The sequence below is a fragment of the Lytechinus variegatus genome, chromosome 3, assembly GCF_018143015.1.
Source record: "Lytechinus variegatus isolate NC3 chromosome 3, Lvar_3.0, whole genome shotgun sequence".
NCBI classification, from domain to species: Eukaryota; Metazoa; Echinodermata; class Echinoidea; order Temnopleuroida; family Toxopneustidae; genus Lytechinus; species Lytechinus variegatus.
In genome coordinates this window covers 75490433-75507849 of record NC_054742.1, presented here as the reverse complement: position 1 = coordinate 75507849, position 17417 = coordinate 75490433, and the positions used below count along the sequence as shown (strand labels likewise).

Below are 17417 nucleotides of genomic sequence, written 5' to 3'. Positions count from 1 at the left end.
TCATATGACCTGAAACTTGCACAAGATGTTCAGTGATACTTGGTTACTCTTATTTCCACGTTTTATGAACTAGCCCAATACACTTACAGAGATAGGATGGTAATTCAACAAATACCCCCAATGTGGCCAAAGTTCATTGACCATTGACCTTGGTCATGTGACCTAAAATGCGCACAGGATGTTCAGTGATACTAGATTACTCTTATGTCCAAGTTTTATGAACTAGACCAACATACTTTTAAAGTTATGATGGTAATTCAACAAATACCCCCATTCGGCCTAAGTTCATTGACCCTAAATGACCTTTGACCTTGATCATGTGACCTGAAACTTGCACAGGATGTTCAGTGATACTTGATTACTATCATGTCCAAGTTTCATGAATCAGATCCAAAAACTTTAAAGTTTTGATTGTAATTCAACAGATACACCCAAATCGGCCAAAGTTCATTGACCCTAAATGACCTTTGACCTTGGTCATGTGACGTGAAACTCGTGCAGGATGTTTGGTGATACTTGATTAAGCTTATGTCCAAGTTTAATGAATTAGGTCCATATATTTTCCAAATTTTGATGACATTTCAAAACCTTAACCTCAGGTTGAGATTTTGATGTTGATTCCCCCAACATGGTCTAAGTTCATTGATCCTAAATGACCTTTGACCTTGGTCATGTGACATGAAACTCTCACAGGATGTTCAGTAATACTTGATTAACCTTATGGCCAAGTTTCATGAACTAGGTCCATATACTTTCTAAGTTTTGATGTCATTTCAAAAACTTAACCTCAGTTTAAGATTTGATGTTGACGCCGCCGCCGTCGGAAAAGCGGTGCCTGTAGTCTCACTCTGCTATGCAGGTGAGACAAAAACTTAGCCTTGGTTAAGATTTCGATATTAATTCCCCCGAAATGGTCTATGTTCATTGACCCTAAATGACATTTGACCTAGGTCATGTGACCTGAAACTCAGGCAAAATGTTCAGTAATACTTGATTACCCTAATGTCCAAGTTTCATGAACTAGATCCATATACTTTCGCTATGATAACATTTCAAAAACTAATGTTTGGTTAAGATTTCAATGTTGACGACTTCGCCACCGCCGGAAAAGCGGCGCCTGAAGGGAGACAAAAATCACCCATTTATACATGTAGCCCACTTAACTTAATCAGATTGTGAAGCCACTAAGCTAAAAACAAAGTTGATGGTTTGTAGTTGACTGAAAACAGAATGGGTTCGGTAAGCGCATACAGTCAGTAGAGAGGCATAATAAACTAGAGCCATTCCCGAAAAAGATGCCTATACAGTGCGTATCAAAAAAAAGTTTACACTTTGAAAATATCCTGTAGAATTATACATTTGTAATATCCTGAAGATTGTTCGACATTTTAACATTGGTACAGGTCCATTAAAGCAAATGACGATATAACTGTCGAAAAATATTTCCGCTTCAGTGAGCACCACTTACGTTTGAAAAGTTAGTGAAAAATGATTTGCGCAGAAATTTAAAATAGTTATGCGAATAAAAGTAGCCCTTAATCATGAAGAACACATGGAATTTAGCTAGTAAAAGTGATTTGAAGATATCTTCAACACTGTTTGACTTGTTTCCTTGCCCAAAACACTTCGAAGAGTGCATTTTGCCCCACCCCACTCACCCACACACCAAGGCCATCGTGACGATATTTGCTTTACACTGAGCTGTGACTTGCATGGAATGGCTTAAGCTTGATTTTCATTTTGTTAATCATTGCTAAGCTTGGGAAAAGTGTGTAGAAACAAGTATTAAACAAACAATGAAATGAAAACCAACTTTCAATGATAAAAAACTTAGTGAAAAAATGCTGGAGATGTCTGATATAAACTTTTGTTCAGATTCAGTTATGTCCTCAGATCCAGCTGGCACAAATAGGGTAAAGGTTGTGCTTATTGAGTGTTGACATTTCAATTTGGGTGGCAAAATTGTCACAAAATGCTTGAATGTTTCCGTTTTATTCCAATTGACTGAACGTGCAAGGGAAATGTATGATAAATCTTTCGTAGTGTTAGTTTGATTTTGTCCTTTCGACTTGACACAGCATGAAAACGAGCATTTCTTTACAGAAATGGACAGTGTTCACTCAAGTGTAACATTCTGACAAAACTTTTACTTTCATCGGATAGATGAGACCCAAACCCAAGATTATATGTGAAAAAATTATCCACATGTATATTTTTTAATTCCCAGGGCTCTTTCAAAGTGTAAACTTTTTTTTGATACGCACTGTATAACCTTCTAGAGGCCTTTTGGGGTTTAAAGTTGCAAACTGAACTATTTTAAACAATTCCAATGTGCTAAATCAGATAATACCTGTTCCATAGCGTATTTCTCATGTTCTAACAACCAAATTTGCATGAAGAAAATGGCTCCCAAACTGATCATTTATGATCTTATTTGTAAAAGATTCTTTCTATAATTAACTTTCACTGTCATGGAACATGTGGATAATGCGAAGTCCTGCATACTGTATCATTCATGAAAATTTGCTAATTTAACATTGATTTTGCAATATTATGCAATAAATTGATAAACTCAGCTCATATATTTACCATTTTGGTAAGACCAACATTAACAGCATTATGAATAAAAATAAAAATACATCAAAATATGTCACCGCCACAATATTCATAATTGGCCTAGGGGTGGTGGCTCAACTTATCCTAAGGCTCAACTTACCCTGCCTTCCCCTAATGTTTCCGTCTTAGGTGACCTACCTATGATGTCTTAAAAGCTGTTGCTGCAGATGATGAAGATGGGCCAGAGGCGGAACATGGTGATTCCAATTGACAGGACTTACTGTACCAGCAGATAGATGACCATAAGACCCACTAGCTGCTGAGGAGCTACGAGAGTTGTTCACATATGCTACTAGAGAGTTTGGTGAAGTACGTATCATGGCATTGATATCTATTGATTCATTGAAGAGAGGAGAGATGGAGAGAGCACGCTTTCTACTCATCCGGGCTCCTGGCCTTGGGCTGGAGAATCTAGAACCTGATACAAAGGGAATAGGAGAATTCCTTCAGAAGATCTAGAACTTGCTTAGCTTCACAATTTCTTCTGTGAGATTGAAACGTTATAACAAGATAATTTTTTTAATCATTTTTATCATATTAAAGGCTCGATTTCTATCTGAGTTAGTCATGTAAAACATGTTGCCAATCAGCATCATTATGACCTAAAATCATCTCCACCAGCATATCTATCCCAGATCATCAACAACACCACCAGCATAACTACCCCACATCATCAACACCACCAACATAACTACCCCAGATCATCAACAACACCACCAGCATAACTATCCCAGATCATCAAAAACAACACCAGCATAACTATCCCAGATCATCAACACCACCATCAGCATAACTATCCCAGATCATTAACAACACCACCAGCATAACTACCCCACATCATCAACACCACCAACATAACTACCCCAGATCATCAACAACACCACCAGCATAACTATCCCAGATCATCAAAAACACCACCAGCATAACTATCCCAGATCATCAACAACACCACCAGCATAACTATCCCAGATCATCAACAACACCACCAGCATAACTATCCCAGTTCATCAACAACACCACCAGCATAACTATCCCAGATCATCAACAACACCACCAGCATAACTATCCCAGATCATTAACAACACCACCAGCATAACTATCCCAGATCATCAACAACACCACCAGCATAACTACCCCAGATCATCAACAACACCACCAGCATAACTATCCCACATCATCAACAACACCACCAGCATAACTATCCCAGATCATCAACAACACCACCAACATAACTATCCCAGATCATCAACAACACCACCAGCATAACTATCCCAGTTCATCAACAACACCACCAGCATAACTATCCCAGATCATCAACAACACCACCAGCATAACTATCCCAGATCATCAACAACACCACCAGCATAACTATCCCAGTTCATCAACAACACCACCAGCACGACTATCCCAGATCATCAACAACAACACCAGCATAACTATCCCAGTTCATCAACAACACCACCAACATAACTATCCCAGATCATCAACAACACAACCAGCATAACTATCCCAGATCATCAACAACAACACCAGCATAACTATCCCACATCATCAACAACACCACCAGCATAACTATCCCACATCATCAACAACACCACCAGCATAACTATCCCAGTTCATCAACAACACCACCAGCACGACTATCCCAGATCATCAACAACAACACCAGCATAACTATCCCAGTTCATCAACAACACCACCAACATAACTATCCCAGATCATCAACAACACCACCAGCATAACTATCCCAGATCATCAACAACAACACCAGCATAACTATCCCACATCATCAACAACACCACCAGCATAACTATCCCACATCATCAACAACACCACCAGCATAACTATCCCAGTTCATCAACAACACCACCAGCATAACTATCCCACATCATCAACAACACCACCAGCACGACTATCCCAGATCATCAACAACACCACCAGCATAACTATCCCAGATCATCAACAACACCACCGGCATAACTATCCCTGATCATCAACAACAACACCAGCATAACTATCCCAGATCATCAACAACAACACAAGCATAACTACAACAACAACACAAGCATAACTATCCCAGATCATCAACAACACCACCAGCATAACTATCCCAGATCATCAACAACACCACCAGCATAACTATCCCAGATCATCAACAACACCACCGGCATAACTATCCCAGATCATTAAAAACACCACCAGCATAACTATCCCAGATCATCAACAACACCACCAGCATAACTATCCCAGATCATCAACAACACCACCAGCATAACTATCCCAGATCATCACCAACACCACCAGCATAACTATCCCAGATCATCACCAACACCACCAGCATAACTATCCCAGATCATCAACAACACCACCAGCATAACTATCCCAGATCATCAATAACAACACCGGCATAACTATCCCAGATCATTAACAACACCACCAGCATAACTATCCCAGATTATCAACAACACCACCAGCATAACTATCCCAGTTCATCAACAACACCACCAGCATAACTATCCCAGATCATCAACAACACCACCAGCATAACTATCCCACATCATCAACAACACCACCAGCATAACTATCCCAGATCATCAACAACACCACCAGCATAACTATCCCAGATCATCAACAACACCACCAGCATAACTATCCCAGATCATCAACAACACCACCAGCATAACTATCCCACATCATCAACAACACCACCAGCATAACTATCCCAGATCATCACCAACACCACCAGCATAACTATCCCAGATCATCAACAACACCACCAGCATAACTATCCCAGATCATCAATAACACCACCAGCATAACTATCCCAGATTATCAACAACACCACCAGCATAACTATCCCAGTTCATCAACAACACCACCAGCATAACTATCCCAGATCATCAATAACAACACCGGCATAACTATCCCAGATCATTAACAACACCACCAGCATAACTATCCCAGATTATCAACAACACCACCAGCATAACTATCCCAGTTCATCAACAACACCACCAGCATAACTATCCCAGATCATCAACAACACCACCAGCATAACTATCCCAGATCATTAAAAACACCACCAGCATAACTATCCCAGATCATCAACAACACCACCAGCATAACTATCCCACATCATCAACAACACCACCAGCATAACTATCCCAGATCATCACCAACACCACCAGCATAACTATCCCAGATCATCAACAACACCACCAGCATAACTATCCCAGATCATCAATAACAACACCGGCATAACTATCCCAGATCATTAACAACACCACCAGCATAACTATCCCAGATTATCAACAACACCACCAGCATAACTATCCCAGTTCATCAACAACACCACCAGCATAACTATCCCAGATCATCAACAACCCCAGCATAACTATCCCACATCATCAACAACACCACCAGCATAACTATCCCAGATCATCAACAACACCACCAGCATAACTATCCCAGATCATCAACAACAACACCAGCATAACTATCCCAGATCATCAACAACACCACCAGCATAACTATCCCAGATCATCAACAACAACACCAGCATAACTATCCCACATCATCAACAACACCACCAGCATAACTATCCCAGATCATCAACAACACCACCAGCATAACTATCCCAGATCATCAAAAACACCACCAGCATAACTATCCCAGTTCATCAACAACACCACCAGCACGACTATCCCAGATCATCAACAACACCACCAGCACGACTATCCCAGATCATCAACAACACCACCAGCATAACTATCCCAGATCATCAACAACACCACCAGCACGACTATCCCACATCATCAACAACACCACCAGCATAACTATCCCAGATCATCAAAAACACCACCAGCATAACTATCCCTGATCATCAATAACAACACCAGCATAACTATCCCAGATCATTAACAACAACACCAGCATAACTATCCCAGTTCATCAACAACACCACCAACATAACTACCCCAGATCATCAACAACACCACCAGCACGACTATCCCAGATCATCAATAACAACACCAGCATAACTATCCCAGATCATCAATAACAACACCGGCATAACTATCCCAGATCATTAAAAACACCACCAGCATAACTATCCCAGATCATCAACAACACCACCAGCATAACTATCCCACATCATCAACAACACCACCAGCATAACTATCCCAGATCATCAAAAACACCACCAGCATAACTATCCCTGATCATCAACAACAACACCAGCATAACTATCCCAGATCATTAACAACAACACCAGCATAACTATCCCAGTTCATCAACAACACCACCAACATAACTACCCCAGATCATCAACAACACCACCAGCACGACTATCCCAGATCATCAACAACACCACCAGCATAACTATACCAGATCATCAACAACACCACCAGCATAACTATCCCAGATCATCAATAACAACACCAGCATAACTATCCCAGATCATCAGGAACATGGTCACCAATTACCTTCAACTGAACTGAAGTCCAATGCTGGATGATCAATGCTGCCTGCAGTACTGGGTGGATGTAGGTCTGTTGATATACCATGACTAAATGAAAGCTGAGGAATGTAACTACTACCAGGGTTGGTTTGTGACCCGAAATCAACACCTAAACATAAAGAAGCTATCTAATAACCACCTCCACTTCTAAATATTTCATTCTGGGTTATTTCATTATTTCAAAAAATTATAAATCATCTAATTATCAACAACTAAAGATTTTTGAAAGTATTTATATTATCAAAATATAATCTGTAAAAACTTTTTCTAAGTAATGAAAACATCCTTTCTTTCATCCATAAAGTGGGTGAATATAGGAAACTTCAGGAAGGAACCGGGGAAAAAAATACATTTTCAAATATAACATTTTTTTTCTCATCAACAACTAACCACTTTCCCCATTGTTTTGTCTACAAAATGTGAATGCAGCAATGGAAATGGGCATGAGGGGATTCTTTATGAAAGATGCATTTTGCAATGATGCCTTAAGCCCCCATCAAACTTATTCAAAATCAGCAGGAATCAAGCAGAAGCTGGAATGAAAAAAATGTTTTAAAAATCTAGAAATTTTTGAGAAACTTATGAATTCACCAAACTGGAGTTGAAAGTCAGAAAATTGACCAGGTGATTCATCATACACTAGTCAAAATGAACCGCAATGGAGTAAGATTGATAATTCGTGCTACATTCTTGGACATTCTAGTGCTTTTGTCGGTAGGTCTCATATCGACATTGATGTCGACATACAAAAGATTTTCAATGTTTCCAACATTTCGACATGCACGCACCCACATCGACATGTAAACATGAAATAAAAATGGGTCGAGCCCAAGTCACCAGTGTAAAGCTTACCTGAAGAGTTAGAAGCATTTATACAATTCGGCTAAAATGGCCAAAATATGAGCAAAATAAGTATTTTCCAAATTGCCCCCCAACCCCCCCCCCACCAGCCGTCTTTCCTCTGAGGGGTCTACTAGCATTGATTATCAATTGGCGCAATTGAAAGGTTTACTCCGCTTAGCAGCGCATTAAATTAATAAAAAAATATCTGCGAGCAGCGCATCAGTAGAATACGTCTGTGCTGTGCAGGGCCCTAGCCCGACGATCATCTGATCTAGATCTGTGCAGTGCCCTAGCGAGCAGCATTCACGTTCACCGTAATCATGCAATATGTGTTTTGATAATACGCTGCTCCTCAATTTATTACTTTTCACATAGACGTGAGCAGCGCAGCGAACAAGTGTTTTCGTCAAAGTTGTGACCGCTGTTATTGAGCACTTACTTCATTTCACTAAGTCACAAAAAACTTGCCTTCCTTCGTTTGGAGATCGTTGCACGGATCGCCGCAGAAGTGGTACTGAAATTATCGATTGATTTTTATTAATTTCTATTGTCAAATTGAGCAGCTTGCACCTGTGTACCAGGGTATAATATGCAATGATCACTGTTGCAATGGGTGATTCTCAAATTGGCAACGAGTGAGATTGCATAATGCTTTCAAGATCATGGTACAAAGACTTGATTCTCCAGAATAAATGTGTATTAAATGGGCGATTTTGGAAGTGAAATCACTATTGCTTATTCAAAATATGTTTTCCTGAACAGAGCCTGTATATAGATCTAGATCTAGTTTGGGGATATCATCCGTGTCACGGTGAATTTGATTGAGAGTGGTATGTGCCATGATCTAATAATTGTTACTAAATTAAAAAAAAAAGGAAGCCTAAATTATGGTCCCTTTTCCATGTCGACATTGTCCATGTCTGAATTAATTTTTAAGCGACATGTCGACATGGAGTTTTGTTCCCGACAACAGCACTAGGACATTCTAGGCGCATTCTAAATGTTCTGACTGCATTGTGAGTGCAGTCAAAATATTTTCGTCATTTCTTTTGGCCGTCCTGAAGGTTTTGGTCATGTTCAAAACATTCGAGGGGTATTTTCGAACGGAGTTTGAAGTAGATTTACATAACCAACTGGTGGTTGAACAATAGTCCTTCCATTCCGGCCAATTCTGCTTGATTTAGAATAAGTGTGATGGGGGCTTTAAATAAAAATGAAGAAATTCAGTCTCAACCAATCAAACTACAATATTTCAATTTTAATAAAGTAATTTTCTGCTGGCAATCAATTGGAAGTTAAAATGAAATGGGGCATGGGGCACTAATTTTGCTTGATCTTGGTTTTCACTGACCTGAATTTGAGCATGTGGGACTAATGCCTCTGGCATGTGATAACATAGAGAGGGCTGGACTACCATGAAGATGATCTACATATGGAGGTACAGCATAGTAAGGATAGATAGGACTCTCAGCAAGGCTACCCAAACCACTACGCTGAGGTGTGAGACGGATTAATGATACATCAGAAAGTACTGGACTACTGCCAGGGGTGTGGCTGAAAGAAAGAAAAAAAGAATAACGCTAGAATGAAATAACTTTAACCTGAAAATCATCTCCTTCATCACTTATCCATACTAAAGACATTAATATGATAGTTTTTTTTATATTGTTGCTGTCACTGATGAGAAATTACATGAGAGCTAAGAAATAATACAACATTGATAAGGTAATTAAGGACAGAATTGAATACTCTTAAGAACATGTCTTCTTTTTTTGACAGCCCGTAATTTCTCAGCAATTACACAATTTCATCTAGAATCCTTTGGCACATATTTTTAATGCAAACTTATGTACTCATTTTATGTAATTTTGTGTGAAATCATTTAGAAACCATTATTAGAACTGGCATTTATCTATAGCACAATATCTTGGAAATAGACACATTAGCTCCCAAGTAACTTGCTTGAGGGCCATTACATGCCACACATTCATAGATTTCATCAAAGCACTTTAAGGTCAACCTGGGCGAAAACAATAATTCCTTAGCCTTTAACTAGAGATGTTCGGCGGGTCGCGCAGCCAAGCACATGTATCCCCCGAACCCACCACATCATCCGTCATTGCGATAAATAGAGCTCACACAGAAATTTGACAAAAAATACAATTATCATGGCGACAATGACCCTTGCATGCAGATACCCCAAGTCCATCTACCATCCAAGTGTGGTTGAATGACTTATGGTTGCAGAGAAAGAGAATCTTGCATGTTAACTTCAACGTTGACCTGAAAATTACCTTTGACTTTACCATGTGACCTCTGACTGCAGCATAACATGCAGGTCCCCCAAGTCCATCTACCATCCAAGTTTGGTTGAAAAGTGACTTACCGTTGCAGAGTTAGGTGTCAGAAGAGAGTCTTGGATGTAAATTTTAACATTGACCTGAAAATGACCTTTGACCATACCATGTGACCTCTGACTGCAGCATAACATGCAGGTACCCCAAATCCATCTACCATCCAAGTTTGGTTGAAAAGTGACTTACGGTTGCAGTTAGGTGTCAGAAGAGAGTCTTGCATGTAAATTTTAACATTGACCTGAAAATAACCTTTGACCATACCATGTGACCTCTGACTGCAGCATAACATGCAGGTTTCCCAAGTCCATCTATCATCCAAGTTTGGTTGAAAAGTGATTTACGGTTGCGGAGTTAGGTGTCATAAGAGAGTCTTGCATGTAAATTTTAACATTGACCTGAAAATAACTTTTGACCATACCATGTGACCTCTGACTGCAGCATAACATGCAGGTCCCCCAAGTCCATCTACCATCCAAGTTTGGATGAAAAGTGACTTAAGGTTGCAGAGTTAGGTGTCATAAGAGAGTCTTGCATGTAAACTTTAACATTGACCTAAAAATGACCTTTGACCATACCATGTGATCTCTGACTGCAGCATAACATGCAGGTACCCCAAATCCATCTACCATCCAAGTTTGGTTGAAAAGTGACTTACGGTTGCAGTTAAGTGTCAAGAGAGTCTTGCATGTAAATTTTAACATCGACCTGAAAATAACCTTTGACCATACCATGTGACCTCTGACTGCAGCATAACATGCAGGTTTCCCAAGTTCATCTATCATCCAAGTTTGGTTGAAAAGTGACTTACGGTTGCGGAGTTAGGTGTCATAAGAGAGTCTTGCATGTAAATTTTAACATTGACCTGAAAATAACTTTTGACCATACCATGTGACCTCTGACTGCAGCATAACATGCAGGTTTCCCAAGTCCATCTATCATCCAAGTTTGGTTGAAAAGTGACTTACGGTTGCAGTTAGGTGTCATAAGATAGTCTTGCATGTAAACTTTAACATTGATCTAAAAATAACCTTTGACCTTATCATGTGACCTCTGACTGCAGCATAACATGCAGGTTCCCCAAGTTCATCTATCATCCAAGTTTGGTTGAAAAGTGACTTACGGTTGCGTAATTGCCATAAAAGAGTTTTGCACATAAACTTTAATGTTGACCTGAAAATGACCTTTGACCTTACCATGTCAACTCCACCTACACCAAAATCATTAGGCTTCTTCGCTATACCATACTCAACCTTCATGCCAAATTTGAAGATGATCGGAGAAGAAATGCAGCTGATGGAGCGCTCACAAGGAAATCTCCACGGCGAACGCGGCTGAGCGAAGAGGCCAAATCCATAGTATCCTCCGAACTCTGTTCTGGGATACAATTAGGACCGGCATGGGAACTTTAAACCCATATGATCTTTGATCATGTTTTCACTACAGCTCGCCAAAGCAGCAACGTTGTTATACATAAGTTAAATTGTAAGAGCAACTACATTCATTTATTTAGTTATTTCCTCTTTAAGGATATTTATAGTATATAATAAAGAATATTCCAAAATGTCTCAGTAAAGCTTTGGTAGGCATGTCTATTTAATAGGCTGAGTAATCTTTGCTATTTCTGGAATGTAGACAATAGAGCCTGCCTGCAGTGACAAGAACAATAGGATTAGCTATGTTGTTTACATTTTCGATTTCACTGAGGTCATTCTAGAGTCTTCGAGAAGTGAACAGTTCCAGAAAGAAGGATAATGTTCTTTTTTAAGTCAATACTAGAAGCTTCCAGAATAGTGGAAATTTATATAAGAATTAAGATGGCAGTTTCTTCATCACATCAGATCAGATCAATACACCAAACTTTATGTCAGAGCACTGTTTATTTCCAACTGGAATACAACATTTATCTTCAGTGGAATTGTTTGCATGTCATCAATGAAGTGCTTGCAGTTAATTTGAGTGAGAAATTCTCTGGGAGAGAAGCTCTCTAGATAATCAACCCGTTTTAATGAACGCTTTTCAACCCATGGATTGCTGAAATTGACTGTTAATCATCATCGACATCGTCTTCACAGACATTTCAACTTGTTACAGTGATTCTTGTTATTGTGCTTCAACATCAATTTCATCATCGCCATAATTGTGAACTTTAATTCAAAGGATAAGTCCACCTCAACATAAACTTGATTTGAATAAAAAGAGAAAATTCAACAAGTATAACACTGAAAATTTCATCAAAACTGGATGTAAAATAAAAAAGTTACGGCATTTTAAAGTTTCGCTTATTTTCAACGAAATAGTTAGATGAACGAGCCAGTTACATCCAAATGAGAGAGTTGATGACATCACTCACTCACTATTTCAGTTGTATTTTATTATATGAAATATGAAATATTTTCATTTTCTCATCATTGTCATGTGAATTGAAGTTTCATTCCTCCCTGAACACGTGGAATTCAATTATTTTAACATTTTGTGCTTCAGGCAAGGAGATCCTAATCATCAAATTCGTAAAAATTGAAATATTGTGTAACTCAAACAATAAAAAACAAAAGAAATAGTGAGTGACATCATAAACTCTCTCATTTGGATGTAACTGGCTCGTTCATATAACTATTTTGTTGAAAATAAGTGAAACTTTGAAATGTCATAACTTTCTTATTTTACATCCGATTTTGATGAAAATTTCAGCATTGTGCTTGTCTGATTTTTCTCTATTGATTCAAATCAACATTTTTCTGAGGTCGACTTGACCTTTAAGGAATCTTCGCCAACCAACTTGATTTTATCTGGATTTAATACAGGACTATTATCACTTTGGATTGCACATGTAACTCTCCAAAAGATGTAAGATCATTATTTATTTTTTGTTTAGCGTATGATTGATCATTTCCTGTAATAAAAAAATATCAAATTCAAAACTAAATTTCCATTATTTGTTGCAGTATCATAACAACGTTAACATTAATGTTGACGTCAAAATTAACTTTGACCTTACCATATGACATCCGAACACTATAATATACACGTCTCCTAAGTACACCTACAACCCAAGTTTGGTACAAAAGTGACTTTATAACAGTTGCAGAGTTATGTGTCACAACATTAACCTCAAAATGACCTTTGACCTTACCACGAGACCTCCGACTGAAGCATAACATGCAGGTCCCCTAAGTACATCTACCATCCAAGTTTGGTTGAAAATTGACCCACAGTTGCGGAGTTATGTGTAATATAAGAGTTCTGCATGTTAACTTTAACATTGACCAGAAAATGACCTTTGACCTTACCAAGTGACCTGCGACTAAAACATACCATGCAGGTCACCTAAGTACATTTCCCATCTAAGTTTGGTTGAAAATTGACTCACAGTTGCCGAGTTATGTGACATTAAAGATTATTGCACGTTGACTTTAACGTTGACCTGAAAATGACCTTCATTCTTATTATGTGACCTGCAACAAAAACATAACATGCAGATCTCCTAAGTTCATCTACAACCACAGTTTGGGTGAAAAGTGACTTGCGGTTGTGAATGTGTCATAAGAGAGTCCTGCACGTAAACTGTAACATTGACCTGAAAATGATTTTGACCTTACCATGGGACCTCCGACTGCATAATAACATGCAAGTCCCTTAAGTTCATCAACCATCTGAGTTTGATTGAAAAGTAATTGACGGTTGCAGAGTTATCTGTCAAAAGAGTCTTGCATGTAAACTTTAACGTTGACCTGAAAATGATCTTTGACCTTAACATGTGACCTCTGACTGCAGCATAACATGTAGGTCCCCTCAGTACATCTACAATCCAAGTTTGGTTGAAAAGTGACTTACGGTTGCAGAGTTAGGTGTCATAAGAGAGTCTTGCATACAAATATAAACTTTAACATTGACCTGAAAATAACCTTTGACCATACCATGTGACCTCTGACTGCAGCATTACATGCAGGTTTCCCAAGTCCATCTGTCATCCAAGTTTGGTTGAAAAGTGACTTACGGTTGCTGAGTTAGGTGTCATAAGTCTCGCCTTCACCTCTGGTGGGCGAGACAATAAAATAATCAATTTCAATTCTTGTGGCCTTTGTCAACCATTGGAAGTAATTTGCTTGAAATTGAAGAGGGTGAGATCCTTGTAGCACACCCTTTTCCCCATAGATGCTGCGACGGGTAAACCTCCGCATTATGAGTCCTATGGCCGTCATCGGTCTATTGACGGAGGGGATGAAATAGACTGATCTTTCAGTCTAAGGGAGTACATGAGACACAATTATATTGTTTATAAGAATAAAGCTACGCCATAGAGTTGCAAGATCACATGATAATAGGTGGACCAAATGCATCACAGAATGGAGACCATGGCTAGGATCACGAAATCGGGGTACACAAAAATTGAGATGGAGTGATGAGCTCACAAAATTCATTGGCATAAATTGGATTGCATCAGCACAAGACAAGCACCTTTGGCACCAACTTGAGGAGGCCTTCACCCTGCAGTGGGCTGATATGATGATGATAGAGCTTTGAGTATCGATCTTGATGCATACTTGCCAACTTTAGAAGAAAAAAAGAGGAATCCATTTTTCAGAGTAACGAGCGTGTGACATTTTGTGGGGGAAGGGTGTGACGTATACCCCCCTGCCACGGTTAGAAATTTTTGGAATTTTAGAACGTGAAATGGGGGTTTTCGTTCACTTTTCAAGTGCCTTTTTACCTGTCCACAGAGAAGAAAAAATCTTACTTTTGTCCCAGAGTAATGAAGCATGAAACAGGAAAATCAACAGGATTCATTTCATGAAATTGTACAAAATTTTCAAACTTAAAAACATACAGATCTATTTCCATTATATTGTACTGTACTGTGGATACATCCTAAATGAAAATTTGGATGAGATTGAAAGTGAAATAACTGGATATTTCTCAAATACTCCTTTTATTTCGGATTAATTTGGGGTTTACTCATTTTGACAGTCTAAATGCACATGTAATACACATGAACTTTATTGCAAATGCACCGATATGGTACTTGCTCACTGTCATAACCCAGGCCAGGGAGCTCCGGCCCGGGGAGCGTGCTGGAGCTTGCTGCTTATCTCTGTCATTGTGTTGTACTCCCCACTGCACTGTCTGTATAACGATCGGAATCACAGTCACATTCACAATCCAAACGATGCATTGGCGACGGTATCCACTTTCCACACACTAAATTTGTACTTTTGGCTTTAAAATTCCCAAGGAAAAACTAGTATATCCTTTGGCCATTAGCATTAGTCCGACAATCGTTGAGCAGGACTAATGTTTGCACACGTAATATGCATGCAGCGCGGTATACGTCGCACCATTATTTGCACGTGTTGTCGCTCTAGCTGTGTTTGCACACGCTTATGCAATGTGCGCGCCATGTGAGAAAGGCAAAGTAAACAAGTGGAATGCCTCTGGCCGTCTCACCTGCATCACAAGGTTCAATAGCAGCAGTGCTGACTTTGAAAACTACTCTAACTCGCACAAGATGTTCAGTGATACATGGTTACTCTATGTCCACTTTTTATGAACTAGACCAATAAACTTACAGAGATATGGTTATTCAACAAAAAAACCCAACATGGCCAAAGTTCATTGACCTTACATGACCTTTGACCTTGATCATGTGACTTGAAACTCGCACAGGATGTTCAGTGATGCTTGATTACTATTATGTCCATGTTTCATGAATCAGATCCATAAACATTCAAAGTTATGATGGGAATTCAACAGATACCCCCATTCGGCCAAAATTCATTGACCCTAAATGACCTTTGACCTTGGTCATGTGACATAAAACTTAGGCAGGACGTTCAGTGATAATTGATTAACCTTATGTCCAAGTTTCATGAACTAGGTCCATATATTGACATTTCAAAAACTTAACCTCAGGTTAAGATTTGATGTTGACGCCGCCGCCGTCGGAAAAGTGGCGCCTATAGTCTCACTCTGCTATGCAGGTGAGACAAAAAACTATGTACAAGAGTGTGTTCAGTTGGTGGAAAAATAATGCTATTTGGGATATTGCGATATCCAGGTGTCCGCAAGCTTCAGTTTGGTCTAACCTTTACTCCAGCTGCTTTTTCAATATTATCAATGTAAAAATTAATGAAAATCTGAATTATGGGGTTGATAGTCGTAATGCAGAATTGGCAATAAAAAATTAGGATGATTCCGCCAGAATCGGGATGGTTGGCAAGTATGTTGATGATGATTTTTAAGATTATCAAGTGGTAATCTTGTTCTGTTACACAGGAATTATCTTATCCTGGTATCACTGCCAGGACCACCTCTCTCACACTTACGAGAGATGAGCAGGTCTTCTTGGTTAAGATTTCGATATTGATTCCCCAACATGGTCTAAGTTCATTATCCTAAATGACTTTGACCCTGGTCATGTGACCTGAACTCTGGCAGGATGTTCAGTAATACCTGATTTATGTCAAAGTTTCATGATCTAGGTCTATATATTTTTTTAAGTTATGATGAGTTACTTAAAAAACTTAACCTTGGTTAAGATTTCAATGTTGACGGCGCTGCCGTTGAAGCCGCCATAAAAAAAGTGGCACCCATAGTCTTGCTCTGCTATTAGACAAGACAAAAATCAAGCACATGAACCCATGTTATAATCCTAAATATTCAGATGCTAAAGTAACTGTAAAATTCGGTGAAAATGACATGGATTTCATTTTAACTGTGGAACATCCTTAAATGGCAAAATGGAGTTTAACTGTGAGATATTTTAATTCCTAGAGTTCATGAATGAATGATTACAGAAAACTGTATTCTTTGCTTGATGGTTACTGGTACTACAGGCAAATAATAAACTGGAATTACACAAAGAATAAAATTACAGGACGTTATGGCATTTCATGTTTGGCCTATTTCATTTCATGTTTGGCCTATTTCATATCATTTTGGAGAGATATTAGATTTGAACTAGTACGTACCCGTGTAGAGGATGATGCATGTGGTCGAAGTGATACCTGCCCTCATGTGTTCTAGAATTGACAGGGATAGGTGGATGATACCCTATGCAACCATCCATACCTGATTCATAGAAAGAA

At 39.0% G+C, this 17417-nt stretch overlaps 1 protein-coding gene across 1 annotated transcript in view; it reads right to left on the bottom strand.

Annotated features, from left to right (window-relative positions):
• Window positions 1-17417, bottom strand: part of LOC121411936 (zinc finger protein GLI3-like) — a 128102-nt gene that overhangs the window by 89618 nt on the left and 21067 nt on the right. The window contains exons 4-7 of the mRNA XM_041604848.1: window positions 17301-17400; window positions 9330-9532; window positions 7101-7166; window positions 2755-3034 (exon numbers count right to left, since the gene is read on the bottom strand). Coding sequence (XP_041460782.1) covers window positions 2755-3034; window positions 7101-7166; window positions 9330-9532; window positions 17301-17398 — 647 coding nt within the window. The 5' untranslated portion in view covers window positions 17399-17400. The remainder of the gene's footprint in view (window positions 1-2754; window positions 3035-7100; window positions 7167-9329; window positions 9533-17300; window positions 17401-17417) is intronic.